General features: G+C 49.4%; 7 protein-coding genes across 7 annotated transcripts; 4 read left to right on the top strand and 3 right to left on the bottom strand.

The window, feature by feature from the left end:
- Positions 1 to 2,017: 2,017 nt before the first annotated feature.
- Positions 2,018 to 2,506, top strand: FMAN_14760 (uncharacterized protein; the record flags this gene model as incomplete). Its single annotated transcript, XM_041822944.1, has 1 exon — positions 2,018 to 2,506. One exon carries the CDS (start codon positions 2,018 to 2,020, stop codon positions 2,504 to 2,506), a length of 489 nt encoding a protein of 162 aa, XP_041688574.1.
- Positions 2,507 to 2,745: 239 nt separating this feature from the next.
- Positions 2,746 to 3,092, bottom strand: FMAN_14761 (uncharacterized protein; the record flags this gene model as incomplete). Its single annotated transcript, XM_041822943.1, has 2 exons — positions 2,746 to 2,922; positions 2,970 to 3,092. The coding sequence occupies 2 exons, from the start codon at positions 3,090 to 3,092 to the stop codon at positions 2,746 to 2,748; spliced, it is 300 nt and encodes a 99-aa protein (XP_041688573.1).
- A 1,012-nt stretch (positions 3,093 to 4,104) lies between these two features.
- Positions 4,105 to 6,728, top strand: FMAN_14762 (uncharacterized protein; the record flags this gene model as incomplete). The annotated part of the gene is made up of 9 exons (XM_041822942.1): positions 4,105 to 4,473; positions 4,531 to 4,863; positions 4,913 to 4,946; positions 4,995 to 5,136; positions 5,184 to 5,295; positions 5,349 to 5,474; positions 5,525 to 5,567; positions 5,615 to 6,633; positions 6,681 to 6,728. The coding sequence occupies 9 exons, from the start codon at positions 4,105 to 4,107 to the stop codon at positions 6,726 to 6,728; spliced, it is 2,226 nt and encodes a 741-aa protein (XP_041688572.1).
- Positions 6,729 to 8,974: 2,246 nt separating this feature from the next.
- On the top strand, positions 8,975 to 12,046 carry FMAN_14763 (putative chitin synthase class III, family I; the record flags this gene model as incomplete). The annotated part of the gene is made up of 3 exons (XM_041822941.1): positions 8,975 to 9,058; positions 9,129 to 11,843; positions 11,909 to 12,046. 3 exons carry the CDS (start codon positions 8,975 to 8,977, stop codon positions 12,044 to 12,046), a joined length of 2,937 nt encoding a protein of 978 aa, XP_041688571.1.
- A 491-nt stretch (positions 12,047 to 12,537) lies between these two features.
- FMAN_14764 (uncharacterized protein) lies at positions 12,538 to 14,148 on the bottom strand (the record flags this gene model as incomplete). The annotated part of the gene is made up of 4 exons (XM_041822940.1): positions 12,538 to 12,900; positions 12,950 to 13,324; positions 13,374 to 13,962; positions 14,012 to 14,148. The coding sequence occupies 4 exons, from the start codon at positions 14,146 to 14,148 to the stop codon at positions 12,538 to 12,540; spliced, it is 1,464 nt and encodes a 487-aa protein (XP_041688570.1).
- A 2,802-nt stretch (positions 14,149 to 16,950) lies between these two features.
- On the bottom strand, positions 16,951 to 18,141 carry FMAN_14765 (uncharacterized protein; the record flags this gene model as incomplete). Its single annotated transcript, XM_041822939.1, has 1 exon — positions 16,951 to 18,141. One exon carries the CDS (start codon positions 18,139 to 18,141, stop codon positions 16,951 to 16,953), a length of 1,191 nt encoding a protein of 396 aa, XP_041688569.1.
- Positions 18,142 to 21,972: 3,831 nt separating this feature from the next.
- Positions 21,973 to 23,396, top strand: FMAN_14766 (uncharacterized protein; the record flags this gene model as incomplete). Its single annotated transcript, XM_041822938.1, has 3 exons — positions 21,973 to 22,771; positions 22,830 to 23,073; positions 23,132 to 23,396. The coding sequence occupies 3 exons, from the start codon at positions 21,973 to 21,975 to the stop codon at positions 23,394 to 23,396; spliced, it is 1,308 nt and encodes a 435-aa protein (XP_041688568.1).
- Between the last annotated feature and the right edge of the window lie 1,064 nt (positions 23,397 to 24,460).

The raw sequence follows: 24,460 nt of genomic DNA, 5'->3' as shown, positions 1-24,460 counted from the left end.
GATCAGCGCAGGGACTGACTAGGCGCTTCCACCAACGCTGGAATTACAGACAATGCGTGGCTTGAATATCGCCCCATTACTAGCTGAAGTTTCGCCCGACTCGAGTTCAATTTCCAGTAGCTTGAAACAATAAACGCCTTTCCGGCTGCTTTACCATACTAATTGCCGGCTCAACGCTGAGGGTACCGCGACGCACAGGCACTTGCTGAAACCCCAGTCCAGCGAGCAAGACGCTAACACGGAGTTTAAACCTTGAAGCAATACGAAGCAATTATAGGGCTGTCTATCAGTCCATGTAACCCTCTGATCTGGCGCGACTTGCCTGAGCTATGTTGGATCGCGCCGGGAGCACTTCCGTCGGATGGAACTATCGATCTTGATCATCACGGCATTTTGTATCCCCGAAGGTCAGTGCGAACACGATCCTGTTGGGCAATGCGAGAACGCGGATAGATTCAGTATGGAACTCTACCAAACCTTTGGTCAATTGAATGGTCCTCACCATCAATATCTGGATAGTGCGACCCTACTCCAATTTTCAGGCTTCTCAAGGGTATTTACACCAGCTCTGTAACAACAACTCGGCCCGTCGCGAAGTCTCTTAAACAACTATCTCAGCTGCCGGTTTCACATCACTGTACTGCACCGTTGGTCAAACAACGATGCCTCCTCATACTCGTATAACTGCGCAATCATATTTCTTACGACATGTGATGGCGCGGTCTCGCAAGCTTGTCTCAATGAATAGCCCTGTCAATCCATGGCTCACATGCTTTCTTAGCACGCAGCCGTCGTCCTTAGCCTCGGAAACACTCCAGGGGTTCGTGATTGTGTCTGTGCTGACCTGCAGAACTCGGCGCCGCTATCGTATCCCAGCAAATTAGAGGCTTTTAGGCAGACGCAATTGAAACTTGGGAATCGGCAAACGGGGACTGTTCCTGGGCGGCTGTTCAGTGCCGAAGTGCAATATCTGCTTACCGCATTGTTCGGAACCAGAGGTGTAGCGCGCACGAATGAACCTCACCCTTGGAGTAAGGTGTTGCCATTTCTCCATGATAAGGGGCTTCATGATACGATGCTGGGTTTCGAGGTTTCGTTCAACGCCCTAGCCTTGTATATACGGCAGAGAGTTCGTCAAAACTTGGTGACGAGTATTACAGTCATTCCATGAACCGACCTCTTGCTCGCATTGCGCTAATTCTCTTACATCACTTCCGGGAGTGGAAGCTTAGTGAGATGGTATTCTTCGTTTTAAAAAGTCCATTCCCTTGGCATAGTGTCCTCGAACAGAGCTTGGCCACTGGCTCTACCCTTTTTCGTGTCTAAGAGCAGTTCAGGGAAAGACCCAGCTCGAGGTAGAAATAGGGAACAAATATGTATTTTAAATAAATGCAGTGTCTTTATCTGGCAGACCAGAAGCTTCTCCAAACCCAGCCAGGAGATTCTCGGTCAGAACAAAACTCACAGCAATTTACATAAGGCTTCAAGAATCTTGCAAAAGCTGCATTCATTGACTGGCATTTTTTGCCCTCGGCACGCAGATCACTTAGGACTTTTCCTTTGGTGCATTCCAAGATGATACAGCTATATCTTAAGTACCATCTGAGCCTGAAGGATCGTGAGGCTACAGCTTAGATAGAACCCTCGTGGCATCACTTCCCGCCATAACCCGAATAAAACAATTTTCTACGAGAAATTTACAAGACTTGTCTGAAATTTTCCTCGGGTTATTGTACTAAGCGTCTTGCACTGAAAAACAGCAAGCACGCCTCACATAGCGCCGTTGACAGCGCTTCTCTTGGTGCGGAGTCCACCCACCAAGCCAGCGTTAGCGATTTACACAGAATATGCATCTACAAGAGCGGATCGCCAAGTCAACCTCTTACGTCACTGTCGTGATCGTCATCTCTTCAATCACAAATGCTATCTACCATCTCTTCAGTCAAAGTCAGGCAATCCATTACATTATCACGAACTTCCTCGACCAAGTCGCATTTGCGTCAACAACCCAATCATAATGGCCGCTCAAATTACCACCACGACTGTCATCACGGCATTTCCCCTCCTCTTCGGAATAACCGGCACGAGCATTGGAATCTACAGCTTCGTGTCTCCCTACAATGCCATGCGCCTCTTTGGTCTTCACGCTCCAGCGACTGAGAAGACCTCTTCGTCTCAGTCCGAAGCTTTCCAGAAATCTCTCATCTACGCGACTGGACTACGAAACATCGGTACAGGTCTCAGCACTCTTGGTCTCTATGCGTTCTGGCAATTCTCCCCGATCTGTCAAGTGAGCCCGTTAGCTGCGGCGGTTACGAAGAAGTGCATGGGAATCTGCTTCATCCTCGGTACCTTTGTCGGAGTTGGTGATGCTGTTATTGTGCGGCAGTTTGCGAATAAGGAGTATGTTCAAGGAGAGGCAGAAGAGAAGGCTGCCAGTGCCAGCATTAACCATGGTATCACGGCAGTAGTCATTCTGGCAACTGGCCTCTTTTTGTATTTGTAGTTCAATGGGGTTGCATGGTTGTCAAACCTCATATGCTGTTGGAACCAGGACTTTACATCACCCATGTATAACATCTCGACTTTTGTTTTATTATTCCGCCCTACAAGCTTTAGCATGTCGCAAGCAGAGAATTGGGAAATTTCAATAAAATTAGTTTCTCCCTATGTTTATACACCTCATTACCTCCCCATGATGTTCAGCATCTTGCAAAATACCAGACCGCAAACCCAGTCACCACCTCAGTGTCTGTCGTTCGAATCGACTTTGTCTCCAGTATAATGGATGGCATTGGGAATGGCTCTCTTGACCCCTTCAGGCAAACTTTCCTGCACCTTTTGTGGCAACAGGGATGCCTCCCCGCCCTTCGCATATGAGATGCCGCCAGATGAGCCAGGCGTAGACTCAGTGGGGTGAATCTGAAACGTTAGACATAATGATTTTAGACTGCTTGTAAAAGACGTACAGATTCAGGAAGAGCATGTTCAAGACCCTTGGGCATTTGTCGTTGAACACCTTCAGAGAGCTTCGAGGGAGCTGTGGCGTGAGACATGCCCTGACCACGCTCGTTCTGCGCATAACCCGACATTTTTAATGTTGGCAATAATTGATTGGCAGAAATAAAGAATAAGGTATCTTTCTGTTTGCCTGGCGAGAGATGAGCCTCTTGGCGTTTAGACGGCTGTTCTTATATCTGTATGTTGAAGGACGAGTACATGACAACGTCATGGGTGTTTCATGTGAGGGTGGCGTTGAGAATCTGGATAATAAAATAAGAATTATGATGTCGCAACCTTCAAATTACCTTTCCTCGGACTATCAGGGTCGTCTCATCCTGTCAATGTCATGACTTCGCATCTATGACGTAGCGTTTTCATGCTTCCCCACAGTGTAGCCATTTGGAACGAGAAACGTTGTCGATCGAATTGGGGCAGTTGATGCGCGACTGAGGAGGATAAATGTTCCGGGAATCTCAATGTTGTGCATGTGAAAGGGTGGTGTTGTGTTGTGCTAGAACGACGTGTCTTGGTACGAGAAAGATTGGTAGGCGGACTTTTATCGTACTCTCATCCCATTTCAACACAAGACTATGGACACAATCACTGATCAACTCGACTATGCTCTTCTTTTACCACCAAATTCATATTGAAAAAAAAAAAAAGAATATCAAGGTACCAATTGTGTTATCACGGGGGTCAGCCCGACTCGAGCGCTAAGAAAATGGACAAGAAATATTGAAAGAAAGCGGTGATGTAGGGTACGTGCATTTGGCTGAGAAATTAATGGAGCAGGTGAGATAGATTTATCTCCAAATCAAGCACAACCTGTAACACCTTAAGCTAGCGCCCTATCGTCTATTTCTGTCATGGGTCACCGAGTACTCGCCCCACCCTACCTTCCTCGCAAACAACGGGCCACGTGATCAGGCGTCACCGCGTAACTCTCAGTACGCGTCCCCTGAGGCACCTCTGGAGTTAATTGCCACCAATTACCAAGAATTCTCACAGCATCGCTAGTCGTCTGTTCCCAATCTTGTTTCACGCGACATTGTTTTAAAAGTTCTGTTTCTATTATTTCATCCGGGCGTATCGGATCACAGAATGGACCTATCCGACGAAGACTTCGACTCTGGAGACGCTCTCTTTGACGACGTTGATGAAGATGACCTCATTTTTGACGAACTCGAAGAGGCGGGGTTGATGAATCCGACCAAGAAGCACAGCAGAGACAAGGAGAATGATGTTCAAGATCAAGCACCTGCTAAAAAGGCTCGACATGGGCCCCTCGGTAGTTCAAATGGCCGACTTGGCGAGACACAACGAATTCAGCTTGCGCGAAAGCTGTTGGCCGACAAATTTGGCTACAAAGAGTTTCGCCATGAGCAAGAGGCTGCAATCGCCAGACTTCTTGACGGAGAGAATGCACTTGCGGTCTTTCCGACGGGCGCCGGAAAGTCACTTTGCTACCAGGTTCGTTTCAACTCTCTCGTCCCAACATCAGCCGATCTCCCATACTGACATTAGCAGATCCCTGCCATCGCGTTTCCAGAAATGGACCTCCAGACCAAAGAACGACAGACCAATGACTCGGGTATCACTATCGTCGTTTCGCCTCTCATTGCTCTGATGAAGGACCAAGTTGATGCGCTCAAGCGGAGAGGCATCGCAGCAGAGTGCATGGACTCCACGAAAAGCTGGGATGAAATCCAGAAGATCAACAAGGATCTGCGAGAAGGAAAGCTACGTCTACTTTATTGCGCTCCGGAGCGCCTCAACAACGAAGGGTTCGTTGAGACGATGAAGCGTGTCAAGGGAGGAGTTAGAATGATTGGCGTGGACGAAGCCCACTGCATCTCAGAGGCATGTCCCTCCTCCGTTGACTGTAGCACATTTCCTGACCTTGATACAGTGGGGACATTCTTTTCGCCCTGACTATCTGAAGGGTTTGTATCACTGCACTAGCTGAATGACCCACGCTAACTCAAGATAAGTTGCCCGGTTCGTTCAGGAGATCAAGGCCGAGCGAGTCATCTGCCTAACAGCCACCGCTACACCACCAGTCGTCAAAGACATCTGCCAAGCCTTCGACATTTCCGACGAAGGTGTTTTCAGAACATCAGTGTACCGCCCTAAGTAAGTTCCTACGCTACATACCCTGAGAATTTCATTGACACCCCCAGTCTTCGACTCGAAGCCGAGGCTGTTAAGGCCAAGGACGACAAGTATGAGCTTCTGTTCAAGTTCTTGAAAACGCACCCCGGCTCGACACTCATCTATACGACTCTCCAAAAGGTTGCTCAGTCCTTGTACCCGATAGTGATTTCCAACGCTGATACTTCACATAGCAAGCCGAAGAACTGGCGGCGCATCTCTCGAGGCAGGGGGTCCCCGCCGCCCACTTCCACGCCGGTATGAAAGTTGATGAGAAGAGACTGATTCAAGATGATTTCATGAGCTCCAGAATCCAAACGGTGGGCTTGTCTGGATCCGAGACTGGAACACAGTACTGACAACGGCCTAGGTAGTTGCAACCATTGCATTTGGCATGGGTATCGACAAGTCAGGTTGGTTGACGCGGGCGCCTCTGTGATCATATGACTGACGAGTGCAGATATTCGAAACATCATCCACTGGGATATCCCGAGTACCGTCGAGGAGTACTGCCAGCAAGTCGGTCGTGCCGGATGTGACGGCAAGCCAAGCTACTGCATGCTCTACCTCTGCCGAGAAGACTTCTGGATCAAAGAGAACTTTGCGCGTGGAGACTTACCGTCTCGCAACTCGTTACGCAACCTCCTCAAGGAAATATTCGATGGCGATGTTGTCAAACTGCCGCCCGGCGAAACTTTCAAAGTCAGTCACTACCACCAGTCATCGCAATTCGACATCCGCATGAGCCCCCTGAGTGTCATCTACGCTGCGCTGGAACTCAGGTTCAATCTCATCCGCGCGACAACGCCAGAGTACAGTTCTTACAAGTTCGAAGCACATGGACAATACTACCCCCGTCTGAAGAGCATGAACACGTCAGAGAGCAAGGCCATTCTGAAGCATGCCAAGAAGGCCAAGAAATTCCACTCGATTGACCCAACGAAGGTCGCCAACGATGAGGGTTTACGACGAAACGAGATCATCAACCTCCTCAATGATCTCAACAATAGCGGAGCTATTGTCCTCACCGTCGGAGGAGTCGAGCAGAAGTACAAAGTGATGGGCAAGCTACCAAAGACAGACACAGCAATCGACGATCTCACAGACAAGCTCTACGACGACCTTAAGAGGCGCGAGAAGCAGGCTCTCGATAGACTTCAGGATGTCACCAATTTCGTCACAGCCTCAAAATGCTTTGGCCTCTCCATCGCACAGCACTTCGGCATGGATCTTCCAGAGGACAAGAAGAAGTGCGGGCACTGCACGTTCTGTCTCAAAGGCGCAGCCGTGAAGTTGTCGCCGTCGTCGCCCAAGCAGGTTGACAGAGCAGCGATCAACAAGGTACTGATATCAACAGACATCCGAGATGATGCGCGTTTTCTGGCGAGAATCGCGTTTGGGATCAAGAGCCCGCGTGTTGGCAAGTTGAAGTTGGACAGGTCTCCAGCGTTCATGTCAATGGCAGATCACGATTTCGATGTACGTGCGACTGTCCATGGTGACGAATGATACTGACAATTCTACAGGCAATTTTGAAGGAGTTCAAGAAGGCTTGTCACGAAAAGGATGAATGATGAGTGTTGTAGCTACGAAGTTTCAGTCTGTAATCTCATGGCGCTACCCGGGACGGTGTCATTGCAAGTGGTGTTAACTGGAATCGATTGGGCGATGATGTCCCCCCCGTCGGGGTACTTAATGATGGAAAATGGGAATCTTGGGGCTTTGATGATATCGGGAAGCATTGTGCATAATGTGGAATGGATCTTGTGTTGCGCACATAATTGAGGTCGCATGTACATCAAGGTCGGATTCGTATCACGCATAACAAGTGCGAATACAACAGCATGATTCGGAAACTCAGCAAGATGGGGCTGGAGGAAATGACACGCGTCAGGACAAGAGTACCATATCAACACGTGACCACCTCCAATGACCGGAGCAAACCCGACAACAAGTGTCGCTTTGGCCGTTTTACGTCGCGCGATCGATTTAGCTCATGGAAGCGCATTCTCAACGTCCATCTTAGCCCTGTTTGTGGACTGTTTGACCAATTTCTTAGCAGGGCTGACATGGTCTTTGCACTTGACGGAAAACGAGATGAGCAATGCAAGGGTGCACTGTTCCATCGTGCGATATTGGCAGGGACCTCGTGTAGCAGCCCAAACGCGCATTCAAAAGACGACGGATTTCTTATGAAACGGGCAGACCGATGATTTGTTCTAGAAACTAACTGAAGGTCGGTCGGGGTGCGCTATTTTCCATCCCGTGTCAAGTCAGGTCAAGTCAGGTCAAGTCAAGTCGAGTCACTGCGGCGTCGCCTAAAAAACATGAAAAGGATCCGAATTGCGGGAATGGCGTCATTATGGCAGATGATGTCTGTGAGCATTTGACCAGACATCAAACGACCTCTGAATAGGGTGACTGAAGTTGCATTCACTCTGATTTCTTTGTTTTTCCCTGTTTGAGGTTTCTTTTTTGTTCTCTTTTCGGGACTTGGTTGTTTATGCGGAATTGTTAAATGCAGGGGAAAAACAGGAAAATGATGGCGTCAGTGCACTAACAAGATGACAGGGGAGGCTATAGCGGTTTTGGTGTAGCCAAAGTCCGTTGGATCTCAACAGTCAGTGAACGAACAGACGCTGGATCTCAATCAAGGACCACGGGTAACGTTAATTCAATCTACCAGTATCTCGGACTCAATCTGGCCCCCGACATTTGAGTTTTTCTGTCTTTTCTATTTTTAAGAAACATTCAGATACGAGTGACATCCATGCTCCCTGCTTCCCGTGGGGTACCTACTGTGCTGTCATCGGGCGATACTGTGCTGTAAGTCCCCGTAGTCCGCTGTAGCGTGCTGTACCTACATTGGACGGAGCAGTGGGTGGGGCGGGTCATGTTTCTACTTGTAACGCCCCAAGCCAGGCCTAAAATTAAAAAGGCGCCTTTGTTTTCTTTTGACGTAACGGCCCGTTAAATCGAGAGTAAGCCACGATCAAATATGGATGCATGCCTCTGAAAGACTTTTCTTTGAAGAAGACGCATCAGAAATTGCATGGGATTGCATGACAATGGGTAGACGCAGCAGAGAATTGCGTGTATACGAGGCTTGTGCCCATGTGTCACCCTCCCAAAAATAGTAGCATCGCCCTCTCTCGCCTCTTCTGACCTTTTGGCTGACAGGATTAGCATGATGAGAGACTCTACGTCACAGACCACAGACATGGACCAACCAATTCTGCAAATGCTGGCATAATATGGAGACACTAGTTACGCGGCGGAGGTCGATCTCTCTGGACCCAGCAAGGATTGGATCCATGCCCGTCCAGTTCTCACTGTGTTTTTCTAAGCTTCACAAAGCAAGTTGACCTGTGTCGACGTACTGTACTGTACTGACTGTAGCACGCCCCCTCTAGCAAGCTCTGTCCAGTTTTTTTCACCTGATTTTTCCCCTTCTTTCTTCTCTCTCCCTTCTTTTTTTGTGTCTATCACAGAATATCCTCTCGTTTCTTGTATCGCGTAACAAAAGTCGGCATCACATCTTGACGAAAAGAGGGTTTACTCCGTCCATCGTAATACCAATTTTTTTTCTTACCGTCCCTCGTTTAATTCCCGTTTTAGGCGCCGCATTGCATCACAGCCCGGCACTTCCGATAGCAAGCTCATCTTATCGCATGTCATAATCGGCAAATTTACCTGGGGATTGTTTTTTGTAAAAAGAAGAAGAGGATCACGAATATCGTCGCACATAATAACTCTCGCTGGCTCAGTCATTTTTTGGAGTCTTTTTTTGGACTGAGGGCAGAGAAAGAAGAACGCAATCATGGGTTTTAATCCGCCAGGCCAAGATAACGGCCCAAACTATGATGCGCCACGGGAAATGCAAGATTTACCGGCTGGCCAAGCTGTAAGTTAGCTCTCTCAACGGCGACTCCAACACAATTGCACAGCGATCTAATCTTGCGCTTTCTCTGCAGTACCACTTTCGCGAATCTGACGAAACAGCCGCCGCTCGTGTTTCTCCTGTGAGCAATCCTTACGAACCAGACTATGACCAATTGTCTCCCCCTCCTCCGCTGGGCGCACAACGACCCGTCCCCGAGCAGAACGAGTCGAGCCGAGATCTCCTACACAGTTCATACCAAGGCAGCGTAGGCCAGAACAGCTTCGATGGCCACAGTTTTGGCCACAACAGCTATGGACCTGGTGCTTTTGGGCATTACCCTGCTGATCAGCACTGTCGCATGCCTGGGTCTCCAGGCTACGAATACCCAGAGCCTGAGTACGATGTCGAAGCTTCACGCTTGGCAGAGTCTCGTCTCTCCGTCATGCACCGCGCGCCTACGATGCAAGATTGGGGCCAGAATGGCGAGGCTCTTTCTGTTCCAGACTTTGCCCATGGGCGCCCCGACTCAACGTACCAGGAATTCGACGTCGACGAGAGTTGGATGATGCGACAACAGCAGAATCAGCTTGCAGGTGGCCTCGGTCGCTCAAAGACCCGTAAGGTCAAGCTCGTTCAGGGCTCCGTCCTCAGCATCGACTATCCCGTGCCCAGCGCCATCAAGAACGCCGTCGAACCGCGATACAGAAGCGGCCCCGGAAGCATGGAGGAGGAGTTCACAAAGATGCGCTACACAGCTGCTACATGCGACCCCAACGATTTCACCCTGCGAAACGGTTTCAACCTCCGGCCCAAGATGTACAACCGTCATACAGAGCTGCTCATCGCCATCACCTATTACAACGAGGACAAGGTGCTACTTGCGCGTACCCTCCACGGAACGATGCAGAACATTCGGGACATTGTGAACCTCAAGCGCTCCAAGTTCTGGAACAAGGGCGGCCCCGCGTGGCAGAAGATCGTCGTTTGTCTCGTCTTTGACGGTATCGACAAGGTCGACAAGAACGTTTTCGACGTGCTCGCGACAGTTGGTATCTATCAAGATGGCGTTCTCAAAAAGGACGTCAACGGCAAAGAAACCGTTGCCCATATTTTCGAGTACACCAGTCAAGTCTCCGTAACGCCCGATCAACAGCTCGTCCGTCCCGATCCCGACAAGCCTCATCGCAATCTGCCTCCCGTACAGTTTATCTTCTGCCTCAAGCAGAAGAACAGCAAGAAGATCAATTCGCATCGCTGGCTCTTTAATGCCTTTGGCCGCATTCTTAACCCGGAGGTCGCCATTCTCATTGATGCCGGAACGAAGCCCGGCCCGCGCGCCCTGTTGTCCCTCTGGGAGGGCTTCTACAACGATCGTGATCTCGGCGGCGCCTGTGGAGAGATCCACGTTATGCTTGGCAAGGGTGGAAAGATGCTTCTCAATCCGCTCGTCGCGGTGCAGAATTTCGAGTACAAGATCTCCAACGTCCTCGATAAACCGCTCGAGAGTGCCTTTGGATACGTTAGTGTGTTGCCTGGTGCTTTCTCGGCGTATCGCTTCCGCGCTATCATGGGTAGACCTCTGGAGCAGTACTTTCACGGCGACCATACGCTCTCCAAGTCATTGGGCAAGAAGGGTATCGACGGCATGAACATCTTCAAAAAGAACATGTTCCTTGCCGAGGATCGCATTCTGTGCTTCGAGTTAGTCGCAAAGGCCAGTCAAAAGTGGCATCTCAGCTACATCAAGGCCTCCAAGGGCGAGACTGATGTTCCCGAAGGCGCTGCTGAGTTTATCGGCCAGCGACGTCGATGGCTCAACGGATCTTTCGCCATGTCGCTCTATTCCCTCATGCACTTTGGCCGAATGTATGGATCGGGGCATAACCTCATCCGTCTCTTCTTCTTGCACATCCAGTTCGTGTATAATCTGGTCAATGTCACGTTCTCCTGGTTTTCGCTCGCGTCTTTCTACCTCACCACTACCATCATCATGAAGCTCGTCGGAACGCCCCAGGTTCTCTCGGGATACCATGGTTGGCCATTTGGCGATACAGCCACGCCGATTGTCAACGTCTTGATCAAATACATATACATCGCCTTCCTCGTCCTTCAATTCGTCCTCGCTCTCGGAAATAGACCGAAGGGCGCACAATACACTTACGTCCTCTCTTTCATGGTCTTTGGTCTAATCCAGCTGTATCTTCTCGTCTTGACCGGTTATCTTGTATACCGAGCTTTCACTGGAACGCCCATTGAGGAGCAGATCTCTTTCGCGTCCGGTAAAGCCTTCTTTGATAGTTTCTTCGGGGGCGATACTGGAGTCGCGGGTCTGATCATTATTGCCCTCTTCACCATCTACGGTCTGAACTATATCGCGTCCTTCCTATACCTCGACCCGTGGCACATGTTCCACTCATTCCCTCAGTATCTCGTCCTCATGTCAACTTACATCAACATCCTGATGGTTTACGCCTTCAACAACTGGCACGATGTGTCATGGGGAACAAAGGGCTCTGATACTGCCGAAGCTCTGCCTTCAGCCATGATTGTCAAGGACGAGAAGGGCAAGGAAGCTGTGGTTGAAGAAATTGAGCAGGAACAGGAGGATATCGACAGCAAGTTCGAGAAGGTCGTCTGGCGAGCTCTCGCACCCATGAGCGAAATGGCAGAAGAAAAGCCCGAGAAGAAGGACGTTGAAGATTCGTACAAGTCTTTCCGAACTGGTCTTGTTATTCTTTGGCTTCTCTGCAACATTGTTCTCATCGTCGTCGTCACAACAGACGATTTCATCACACTCGGCGTCTCGGTAAGTCTATCTCTATATATGTCTCTCTCTCTTATCCTCTACAACATACTAATAACCCTACTCAGAAAGCATCAGACGTCCGTACGCCTACATATTTCCGTGTTCTTCTTTACTCGACAGCTGTGCTGTCTATTGTACGCTTCTTCGGCTTCCTCTGGTTCATTGGACGAACCGGCATCATGTGCTGCTTTGCGAGACGATAAACGGGAGAGAGTGCCTGTTGGGTGAAATGTGTTAATGAACTACATATTCTTGGGGTTATAGGAGAAAATTTCGGAGTGATGCTTCTTTCTGAGAGTTCTAGGATGTTGGGATAGGATGGTTTTGAGTTAATAGTGGCATGCAACGACTGGCGTTGCACATCAGAGCTACATTGCTTTCAGGTTCTTAATCTAATCCATATTTTGGTATTCATGATCCTAGCCGCATGCTCGTAAATATTTGGTGCCGACCCTCCTCATAGATGGAGTCCCGTGGCTAACACGAACCCGTCTAAATTCGTAAGCATCTCGAATTTCACTGCCTTGCCACTTGATCTATTTCTACTGTTGAGCCAGTTATTGCTGAAAGTATGTTCGCGGTCGGTTTTGAAGACTATCATGTATCGTCGCGAAGACAGTCAGTTTTGGGCAAAACTTGCTTGACAAGATCACTACTCCCGTCTTCCGTCTTCAAGACTTATACAACCTAGTATCTACAATTTAGCCTTCAGGTTAAGCTTGCTCTCGGCCTCTTTTCTCTTTCGTCTCCAGTTCTCCAACCTTGGTGCCACCATATCACCCCAAATAACCAGCCACTGCGGATCAAATGCTGGCAACTTGCGTCCAGATGTCCCTTCAGCAGGTTCTCCAGCGATGCCCCTCAGATACTCGAAGAAGCCTTCGTAGTCGGGCGCAATAGAGTAGTAATCCTTCCCCCCTCTCTTCTCATTCACACGTTGCCGCTCCCATTCCAGTTGCTCCGGGATAGAGGGCAGTGCTTTCGCACGCCCAGCAAGAAAACGAGCGATGGCTACGCTTTGCCACTCGTAGGCACGGAATGTGAAACCTCCTCCAAGCTGCGAGTTTAAGTCAGTTTAAGAAGCAGTTGGAAGTCAGAAGACCTACCATTCCGACAAAAGTCAGCGTTGGATCTTCAATATTCCACGTATGCTGATATACACCAGGAAGCCGACGATAGGCATTCTTGACACGCTTCTGGACCGCAGGGATGAAGGGGAAACTGAAGGTATAACCAGTCCCATAAATGATATGATCTATGTTGTCAAGATATGAACCGTCGGTGAAGTGCACACGGCCAGTCTCTGGATCGAAGCGTTGAATGGCTGGCTTGATGGCGATCTTGGGATGCTCGAAAGGAACCCACCCAAAGGCTGGAATGGGCTGGTCTCTTATGGAGGCGTAGACTTGCCCATCCGCGACATCCAGGATCTCGTGAATGATCTCGATGGAGGAGACTGAAGCTCCAACCACAATAACTCGCTTCCATCGTCAGTGTGGCCCGATGTAATACATCGGATATTGTGCTTACCTTTCCTCTATACTTGGATCCTTCTCTGAAATGCTTGCTGTGCTGGATCGTGCCAGGAAACCTCCGATCGAATTCCAACAGCCCTTCAACCTCTGGAAACCAGGGGACGTTATAGTGGCCTGATGCTACGATTACAGCATCGAATGTCTCTATCCACCAGTAGTTTCGACCTTTAAGTACCTTTCGAAGTGTCAAAACCCACTCTCCATTCTGTTTCTCGACTCTCTCGACTGTCGTTTCCAGCTCAAGCAACTTGTCGTGACCAGAACGAGAGAATATACCCTCTATCCATTCACGGACAACAGAGTGATGACGAAACAGTGAGTCTGGTCCATATTCATCTAGAGTCTTTTGTGAGAGCTTCTTAGGAAAGGGCTCTTGAGTATAACTCATGATATCAGGCGCGATATTGCTGTGAAGATTCTCGTGGATCGGGGTGTCTGAGAATCGGTGTTGATGGCTGTTCACTACCTCAGAGACTGCTGTAACCGCTGGTAGATCCTCAGGAACAGTGACCTCCTTGTCAGCCTCTCCGTTAACTAGTCTCTCCAAGGAAGGAATTCCTGGTGGTAGATGCGGCGTGTGAATCCTATTAGACCGTGAGATGCATTGAATTTCAGAAAGCTAATGTCTCTTACCAAGTTCCTCCGACAGCAGACCTGCGGTCGAATACCCGGATGGTATCGAACGCCCCCTCCTTGACCAGCGCATCAGTTGCAATGGCACCAGCCGGGCCAGCTCCAATTACAGCGACGTGTCGAATGTTATGAGGCATTTGTGAAACGATGAGGCTCAAGAGAGATACAGAATATAGATGAATCGGAAAATGTAACGGAGACAGGCTATGCGACTGATATAAACGCAGTCGACACTGAGGAAGACTCGGGGCAGTCAGATCCGAAATCGGGTTGAGAAAATTACGCCAGATGCACGGTGATTGCGTTCATGCACGACATTATAGCACGCAAGAGCTCTTGGGTTCTTCATGATTCGGAGCGGGGAAGTTCTCAGATCAATATCTTGTGTTGCCAGGCCAATCTTATCAACGCCATATGTCTCGGGGGACCAATGATACTTGTCGATATAGAATTGATCTCTATGATTAAATAGAACTCCGACAGGCTAAATCTAAGGAATTATCATCGAGACGCAGTTGGCTTGTATAACAGCTGCGGCTATAATGAGGACTCCATTGGTAAGCTATCTCCTGTTGCGTGATTGGGGGTCCATAGCACGCAAACAAATGACCGCCAGTTCGCGAATCATGTTCAAGTAAATGCTACTACCCATAGAGATCATACTTTACTAGCAAGATGTGATGTAAGTGATTGTGTCCTATCATCTTAAGGAAGACTTGGCTTTGACGAAATGGCATCACAAACCTTCAGGTTCCCTGTTACATTACTGTATTGGCTAGCATCGTCGTCATGAACTGGTGATCATGGTCTCGTTGAACCGAGATTTCTATGAGACGCGACGGCTTGGAGCAGTCTACGATAGTTGGTAGGGCCGTCGTAGGAAATTGGTTTGAACTCTGGCGAAGAAAAGTTGTGAGATCCCTAAAGTATGACAGGCACGATGGAATAGAAATAGAATCTCTTGTAAGAAACGGTACGGATATATTATAACATCATGGAGCCACGCCACATAGACGAAAAGCAGGATCCTCATCTGACGTGGTGTTCACAGCATCATTGCAATTGCAAGAGTGCTATGCCTCGTGCCATTTTGTGCAATGTTGTCTAAGCTCAATAAACAGAGCCTGACTATCTAACAGATACACACTTATCAAGCAGCATCTTATCAGTGCAGTTCACGGAGTTAGAAAGTCCATAGTGACGAATGATACGTTGGCAATGGGCCTTGGCGTAGACCGAGACCTCGGTTGGCCCAATCAATAGCTTCAATACATACTGACCCAAAGTTTCATGGACTATAATGAAGGCATTGATATAAAGGCCTCGTTAGATTCGGTCTCATTTGCTACAGTCCCGCTTCATCATCGCTGATGTAAAAGACATCACCTAGCAATCTTCAGACTCCAACACGGGCTTTCGGGGCGAAGAGATTCGTATAAATTCTTCAACCCTTTAGTAAAGTGGTGTTTCCAAACACCCTCCGCATCCTCTACAGCACCTTTGCTGTCATTGGTTTTTTTGCTGGTACGGACTCATTGGCTTGGTTCCGGCATCGCAATTGTTAGAGCCGGCGCTCCCTTGCCAACATCCGTCTTTTCATTAAAGATTCGAATCCAAGGGTGAAGGCTTTCAATTCTAGGGCGCTGGCTCGAGGCGGGTATCAGGTGCCCAGGCCTTGTGACCTTTGCAGCCTCCCTGGCCGGTCCGATAGTCTCGTTCGCCCTCCATATTTAAGGTTCTGTGGTAAGACATTGAAGGTGTAGGCTCAGCTACTGATCCCCTCCATTCTATCAGTGTTTGTATGTAAGAAGTTCATCATAGTTTCTTGAGATAGAAATTGTATCACTGAGGTGATTTGGTACAGAGGAAGCTATAAGCTCACGAAAAGTGTCTTGATCAAGGTTGGATCAAGGATCAAATGGACATTTGTCTGGCTAGACTTACCAAAGTCAATCGTGGCTCTAATTTTAGCATTCAGTCTGGAGATCATGGGGTCAAGGAGGATGAGAAGTAATTTCGCTCCCGCCGCAGCAATACGATTACGCGTGCCGATATGCGGTGCCCTTTGTAACGACCGAATCTCGATTCATGAGTAACCATCACCGACGGCAATCTCCTTCAGTCCAAGCTATCTGGCCATCAATATTCGGCCATGGCTGGCGGAATGTTCAATAGTCAAAAGCCTCCCACCAATTGATCGTCATTGGTGACGTGGAAAGGCTGGAGGACGACGTAGCGATGCTATAGGTATTACAAGCATAGCCAGCGCACTCTTTGTTGGAATCCCAAACTAGTGGTGTGCAATCCCAGAATCAGAACATGCTACGGTAAATCAGGCACACAACAACTGTCTATGGATGGCAACCCCCCAACAAGTGCTGCATCACTAGCGCTACACACAAGCATTCCAACACGAAACAAGACGGTGTGCAAGTGAAGGGTGTAGACTGATTGGTCTTTCTGGTTCTTGTGAGGGGTTATCTCTTCTCCAACTGAAAATCTCGATTTAAGCTTTGGGTAATATCACTACCGAGCTGCCCAAGGACTTTCTTGTCCGGGGCGTGCAGCTACAAGCACGGTCTTTGTCGATCAGTTGCCGGCTTATCACGGTATCCCGGTCCGGCTTCAGCCTCACCTTGTGGTGTGAAGGCCTTATCGTGGTGGGAGCCAAGATAGCTGAGCTTGTTATCTCTTGACCGAGCATTCACCGCTTGTTTGTTCAGAGCATGTCACAATGGTCAAAGGAGCTTTTGTAAAGTAAAGGTTTTGATTTCTATCTAAGAAATGTTGCAAGATGCAATAGTATAGCTAATTAAGCATCTGCTGGGTCATAATATGTCATGAATAAACAATGCAATCTTGTGTAAAAGAGCAAAACTCGCTTTTATCTTGTAAATCCTCCCATGTAATCCAATTCAATCAGTAAGTCATGCCCAAGTCTAAACAACAATGGCCTTGTGCGCTGGCCGGATCTCAATGCCCGATGAGTAGTTGGCAGAGCTTGTAGCCTTGCTGTTGATGGTGGTCTGGGGAGCCTCCTGCTGGGCGGGCCAGATCTCGTGACCGACCTCTTGCTCCTTCTTGTGATGGTTCTGGAGCTGCTCTCGGATGCTCTGCTGGAAGAAGAGAGGACCCTGCTCCATCTCGGGGTGCATCTCACCGTTGATGAAGACACCGGCGTTGACGTTCTTCTGGGCATTGGCGCAGAGGTACTTGTCCTCGGACATGACACGCTTGTAGAGCTCAGTAATGAGGTTGAAGTCCTCGTCGCTGGAGTTCTTGTTGCGGAAGAACTCGTATCGCATGATGGAGCGAGAAGGGCTGAGAGGAACGAAGCGCTGGATCATGAAGAAGTGAGGAGAGATGTTGGTAGAGGCATTAGGGAGGTAATATGTGACAGCGATGCGGAATCCGCGGTCAATCTGATCCTGTCGCTGGGCACCAAAGTGCTGGATGTAAGACTTCTGTGTCTCGACCCAGTAAGAGTTGAGGTCGGCGATGGTGGGGATATCAGGGTGAGCGACCTTGCAGTGGTAGCACTCGTTGTAGTTGTCGGCAAGGATCTTCCAGTTGTAGTCGCCCTCCATCTGCCAGACGTGATCGAATTGGTAGTCGTCAAAGTTGTAGTAGGAGAAGCGCTCATGTGTGTCAAGGTTGTCAAAGTCATCCTCCCAGGCGACCTCAGGGGTCTTAGCGCCGTCCATGTTGATCCAGATGAAGCCACGAGCATCAACCTTAACGTGGATGGGGAGAAGACCATTCTGCTTCTGGTCAAAGCCAGTGCTGGCATCACCGTGATCACCCTGCTCGGGAGCGACGATGGGGAAGGTACCGAAGCGGGTGATGTTGTGGAAAGCGTTGATGTTACCATCCTCGTCGCGAGCAATGACAAACTCGAAGTTGGCCATCTCATACTTGAGCCAGTCACCAGCGTTGGGGACTCTGGCTTGGTGAGTGGTAAGGAGCCACTTCTTGGAGAAGATGGCGCGCTTCTCAAGCTCGTACATCTCGACTGAGGTGTACCATGAAGCGGGAAGAGCACGAACGGCGCTCTTCTCAGTGACAGGGCTGGCAGCGGGAGTAGCAGAGCCGCCGAGGCCAAAGTATCGTTTCAAGAATGACTGGGCCATTGTGAATGTGATTGTGTGTGAGAGAGGAGGAGGAAGAGGAGTTGGATATCTTGATGAAGATAAGAGTGAAGATGTGAAGACAAGAGATAAGGACTCGAAGTCTTATATAAAAGTCCTGTTGGTTGGAATGGTAGAGTAGTGATTGTTGATGATGATAATAATTCGATTGAGGTTGGATCTAGACGTCTTCTAAATACTTCTTTTGCATCTGGTGCATCTGGCACATCTGAAGCTAATCAGGGCGTGTCCATACTCTATCGCCAACATTGAAACCACCCCCTTGCCACCTGATACCTGACGCCGTCTCGTCTCGATAGATTGAGTTGTTGCTCGCAATCAGGTGGCCCTCTGTTCCGGTGTTGGCGACCGGTCACATGATCGGCCAGGCTATCTTTGGGGCCCGGCTAGCAACATTCACCCCCTTTGACAAGCCATGTCCGGCCTCAATTGGACCCTCCAAGAGTCATAGATGACGGCCTCTTAGTTGGTGTTAGTCTGCGCGTCAACTTCTCGATTAGGGGTCTTGCTGTTGTCTACGCCACGGCGAGGTGTATCGTGTTCCCCCACGTCAAAGCAAACCAACCTCCGTGTCTTGGTGATGTTGCAATTAGACCGTTCCGGACCTGCAGATGCCCAGACACAGAGGAAGGACTTCGCGTTGAAGATCATGAATATCTAGAAACCGGCAGTTCCTTATCGGAGCTTCGAGATTGATTATTTTTGGCATTTCGGCTCAAGTTGCTGCTTTCTCGAATCTCCAGACGCCCTGGACAAGGCTGAAACAGAATTCGGTCTAAATGCACCCGAGCACATGATCGGAGGTGACGAAACATTGATGTCTGCATTGCTTGTTCCTGATGGAATTCAAATGCCGGAGCAGTGACCGCCTGAATGGTCATACGGACATAGCGATTTCGTAACAACAACATCCTCAATCGCTGCAACGCTTTTTTGCCAATAATCAAAATGGAGACGGCGGAGACCGATTGATTGCAATTGCTGATACATGACCGTAGGAAATCGATAACGAGTCGTCTAGTCTTCAGCTAGAGAGGGATTATTTCCTGAGGAGAAGCAAGTTTAGGCGAGAGTTGTAAAGAGCTGGAGCTGGTCTGTGCCGGCGAGTCCGGGGTACGGCAGGGCATGGCTAAGCAGTCTAAGTCGTATCTTTGAGCTAACCCAAGATGATAGATCTAGGCCTGGAACCCGACCCCAGAAAATAATGAACTCAAAACTCCATCACGGAGAATATTTCGTGGTAAGATCAACCGATGGCTCGCGAATGGGGTCGCCGGTTAATTCTATCCACGGGGGTTCAGGGCAGCCCCAGGCGAAATGAGAATTTTCCACTTGATCTTGCTCTTCTTCATTCAAGAATTCATGGAAGCGCGGCGCTATCAATGGTAGAATCCTTTGGGTAAAATAGAGAGTGAGAATAGTGAATAAAATTGACTATCATAATTTCGCCATTCCCGCGGGAACATGGGATTTAATACACAAACAGCGAACTATAAACCTCCTCAGATGAGCAGAAAAACGTAGACTAAGTCGTATGAGCAACAGCAAGAAGTGAGTTCAGAATCGTTCGTTTTCTAAGGATAAGTGACATCAGAATCGTCCAAGTTGAGAGATGTTCTCTAAATAGTTGCTCGTTCTGGCTTAACAGTTGTCAACAACAAGGCACGGATCATCTCAAACACGGCCGTATCGTCTTCTCACAAGACAGGATCAATAACAGGATCGTACGAGAGCACTGAAAGAATCGTATGTTATGAAGTGACGGAAAGATATGCCGTGCTGGGGCTATAACTTCTTAGATATGAGTTGAAATCTGTTGTATATACCACTTGGCTTCCTGGCTTTTACTCAAAACTCTATCCTTCCTCTTTTAAGCACCTTGAGATAACTTCATAGGCCCTGAGTGTGACTATCAAAGCAGTTACGGCTATTATACATCTCAAAGGCGTGCTTCATTTGTTGCAAATATCGTATGGGATATTATAGTATTGCAGTACAAACAGTCAATGGAAGAATGAGATATTGAGGACATCACTCAACGCTACCCTGAACCTCTTCGACAACAACATGTCTGGACAACGATAAGCTCAGGCGCGGATCTTGCAAGCGAGATGAGCCTCGCAGTGATCTTCGCCAACTCTTACCCTGCAATGAACATCTCGATCCAGCCATCGACGCTGTGTTGCTCTCCTTCCTAACTACGTAAGTGAAAAGAAGCCCACTAGAAAACGCAAGGAAGTGAGCCAAGCACTTGACATGGAACAAGTTTTGTAACATCTTTTGCTTGGTTCAACGCGTCACTTGGAGATCTGCCGTTAGCCGCTGATGATGGACTCAAGATAACACCATGATCCTGAAAATAGACCGAAATCGGCAGGATTACACGATCCGACCATGCTGCATGATCAATACGGCTTCTCGAAGGCATTGATGATTCACGTGGGGGATGTGTTGGTATGGCACGGTTGCGCCACTCCGGGGTTGTAGATATCACAAAGACGGTATCGAGGACCGGGCGTTGTGTCAAATCACGATGGCCTCTATCCCCTGATATCTCGATGGTCAAATGATAGGATAAGAAAGGACTAGCGACGCGAGGCAGAGTAGCATTGGCCATGTGTTGGTGCCTGGGTCTCCATCTGGCTTCATCACTTCTGGGGTAGAGATGACGAGTGCCGGCATCCTCTATCCATCCGTCGCATCGCATTGCCACGCCAGCAAAAACGTCGAGACCAGCATCCACGGATGGGCATTGCGCATCGTGCATGGGGAAGTGGACCAAACTGCATCAAGATAAGCAAGACTCGCAGCGGTATCTTGACAGATTACTAGCCTCACTTCGCTACGGACCAACCGAGCTAAAGATGGTGTGAGGTATTGGGAGAGGGCGAGATAAGTCTTGGAGGCCCAACTAGTGTGAATCTGTTTTCCTTCGCATCTGAAGCAGTGACCAACCCCTGTCTTGGTTCGATGCCGATTGAGGTTGGCCGAGTACAAATTGTGCATGAAGCTAGGCCCGAAGCAATGCTAGGGTTACGCGTTATCTCTGCGTGCGGAGAAACAAGAGTCAGCTAATGATATCAATGATCTCCATGAGCCGTGGGTACCGAGTTGCAGTGCGGGGGAGAGTCCAAAATATGGAGATAAGGCTTTTCCTATTACGGGATTTGGCTTGCAACTCGTACATGAAGGGATGGGAAGGCTGGATATAGGCGTGGATAACCTCATGGTGAGGTGAGGTGAGGATATACCAGCTGATTTTGGGATAAGAGGATGGTTGGAATAGGATGGGATGGTGCTGGTCTGGTGATTTGTGAACAAAGACCACCAAAATGGTGGAGGAGCAGATGAGAAGGGAGGCTAGACACCTAGTTGGTCAATGCAGAGACATGAAGACATCCGCAAACATGGTTTCTTAGTATTGTTCATCTCATGAAGCGGAAAACCATCCATCGCACGATATTAATCCTCCAGCATGAAGTTATCACGACTTCACGATCATCTCCAAAAATAACCTCGAGATAACATGTCTCACGTGATCGGGTTTCTCTCTACCCCATAACCGGACTCCGGGTCTCAACTCCGGAATTCCAGATCTGACCCGGAAAATGACTTTTAGTGAGAGACGTCCGGAATACGGTGGCCACCGAGACCGGCACTGCCTTTAAGGCGGGGTGATAAAAGGCCCAGTGGACGAGGTGAAATACAGATCAGTTCACTTGGTGGTTATACATCATCTCTATTACTGTGACAGGCCATTCGACAGACCACTTCTCACCCTACCTGTCTGCCAATAGCATTGCACCGTTTACAATGGCCTCTTCATCATACCTCATCGTCGGAGCCGGTGTCTTTGGCGTCTCAACGGCCTATCAGCTCATCCAGAAATACCCCAATGCTTCTGTCACAATTGTCGACAGAGATCCTTACGACGGTGACAACCGCGTAGCTGCATCTTGGGATTGGAACAAGGTTGTTCGCGCAGACTACGATGATCTCCTCTACTGCCGTCTCGCTCTTGAGGCGCAAGACATCTTCGAGTCTGATCCTCTCTGGATGCCTCACTTTCACAAGGCAGGTGTTTTCTGGGTGTGTCGCAGCGACTACGCTCAGGATGTCATCAACAACTACAAGAAGCTCGGCCGTGCTTCGGACATCCAAGTCTACACCATCGAGGAGGCTAAGAAGTTGTATGGCGGTCTCTACGAGGAGGCTGACTACACTGGCGCCAAGGAGGTCCTTGTCAACAGAAACAGTGGCTGGGGAGCTGCAGGCGACTCTCTGCGCGCTGTGACGCGCGAGGCTATGAAGCTGGGCGTCAAGTACATCGGTGCAGATGTGGCTACGGTGCAGATTGAGAACGGCCGCGCCACAGGTATCCAAACGGCCAAGGGCGAGATCATCTCGGCCGACACAGTTATCCTGTCGACCGGAGCATACACAGCCAAGCTTCTGGAATACAGCGCTGCACGCCACAACCTGCCTGATCTCCGATCCGGTGATCGCATCACAGCTGCTGGTATCACTACCGGCATGGTCACGCTTGATGACCAGTCATTCGCCAAGATGAAGGACATGCCCGTCGGCTTCCAAGGATATACCTACAGACACAGTGAGTTTATACCCGGGTGACGTACACCTTCTAGAACACCAACTAACGCTAGCTGCAGACTCTCCCTTCATTGGCAGCCTGCCACCAACCAAGGATCGCGAGATCAAGTGGTGGGGTCGCAACATCTTCAGCAACCACCGCGCAGTGCTCCCTGGCCGTGTCGTCTCCGCACCACCAGATGAGAAGGACTACGCCCAATGGAAGGTCCCCAACTCCCTGAAGGAAGACATCGACAACGCCAACCGTCTATTCTTCGGAAGCAAGGGTGCGCACTGGAAGTACGAGAAGCACCGCATCTGCTGGTATGCTAAACCCCCACCATGATGACGAGAAAAGACCGACTGACACCGGACGTTACAGGGACGCATTCACATCTAGTGGAGATTTCATCATCTCCCCGCACGCAGGTGCCAAGGGTCTGTACGTCGCGACATGCGGCTCGTTCCACGGATACAAGTTCTTCCCTGTGCTGGGCAAGTACGTGGTGCAGATGCTCGAGGACAAGCTCGAGCCTGAGCTCAAGGAGAAGTGGGCATGGGACAGGGAGCGGCCCGATGCAGCTCTCAACTGCGAGTTCCCCAACTCGGAGATGAGGGACTTGTTGGATCCCGCTGCTAGACTGTAGAACTCAAGGTAGCAATACATAATAGAAGCATGTAAAGAAGGATGGATGGAAGACCAGGGAATAAACAGAACGAGAGGGTAACACCCTCTGAGGGGAATAACTGTGGGGGAGACGAGCCAGGGTTTAAGGGAGACATGATTGGGCGTTGGTCGGCATAATTACGAGCATAATGAACGAATTGAGATTCTTGTTACTACCATGACATGGTCCAAGTCATCCGTGATCGCCTCTGCCAAGCAGAAATGTTCTAAGCCAAGCAATGTTTAAACAGCGTTGTCGGAGTAAGCTACGTAGAGATGCAGATTTGCGTATCTTGGTGCTTGGGCTTCTCCTCACCTCCACTCTTATCTAGCACCCTGGGCTAGGTAGGTGATCATTGATCCACAGCGTGTTATCTCTCCCCGACAGATCTCCGTTTGTCGGAGCGATGCGGGAGCCAGGCGAGGTGTGTCTCGGTGAAGGCAGAGGGTTTGTTAGTTATTTCTGGAAGCTCTGATAGAAGGTGGGTGCAGGGCAGGGCAGGGCAGGGGACGTGGAAAGTTTGTGTCGGCAGTGGGAAGATAACGAGCGGTATGACCGAATGGTTGGAGATAGGGAATTCCAGGTACGGTGAAGAGTTTTCACCTTGCCTGCTCTGAGGAATGACTCGATAGATGCAGTGTAGTAGTGTTATTATCGCGAGACCAAACATGCCGTGATGGCAAGTTATCCCACGCTGTATCGTGCTGTGCGTGCTGTACTGTTGCTGCAACGGATGGGATGGACTGCTGCTGGGATGGGCTCTGTGTTTCCCTCTCAGTGGGCCTCATCTCTGACCGGGAGTCACACTATCCACGCCCCCTTGTTCTCTTCAGGCACTTCGCATTAGCCTTAGCCATTCCATCCAATCCCTGGACAACCCACTAAGCTTTTCTTCTTCGTATGTACCAAACCCCGCGTTATCAGCAGCGCAGCGCAAGGGCCATGAGTAAGAGTTATTCCAACGCATGCACGCACGCAGTCCGTTTTAACCAGTAGGCAGTGCGGGGTTTGCAACAGTAGCTGTAAGCCACCCCAAGCTGCAC

Source organism: Fusarium mangiferae, assembly GCF_900044065.1.
Source record: "Fusarium mangiferae strain MRC7560 genome assembly, contig: FMAN_scaffold014, whole genome shotgun sequence".
In the NCBI taxonomy this organism is placed as follows: domain Eukaryota; kingdom Fungi; phylum Ascomycota; class Sordariomycetes; order Hypocreales; family Nectriaceae; genus Fusarium; species Fusarium mangiferae.
The sequence above is the reverse complement of the archived record's forward strand: the minus strand, read 5'-3'. Positions and strand labels throughout refer to the sequence as shown.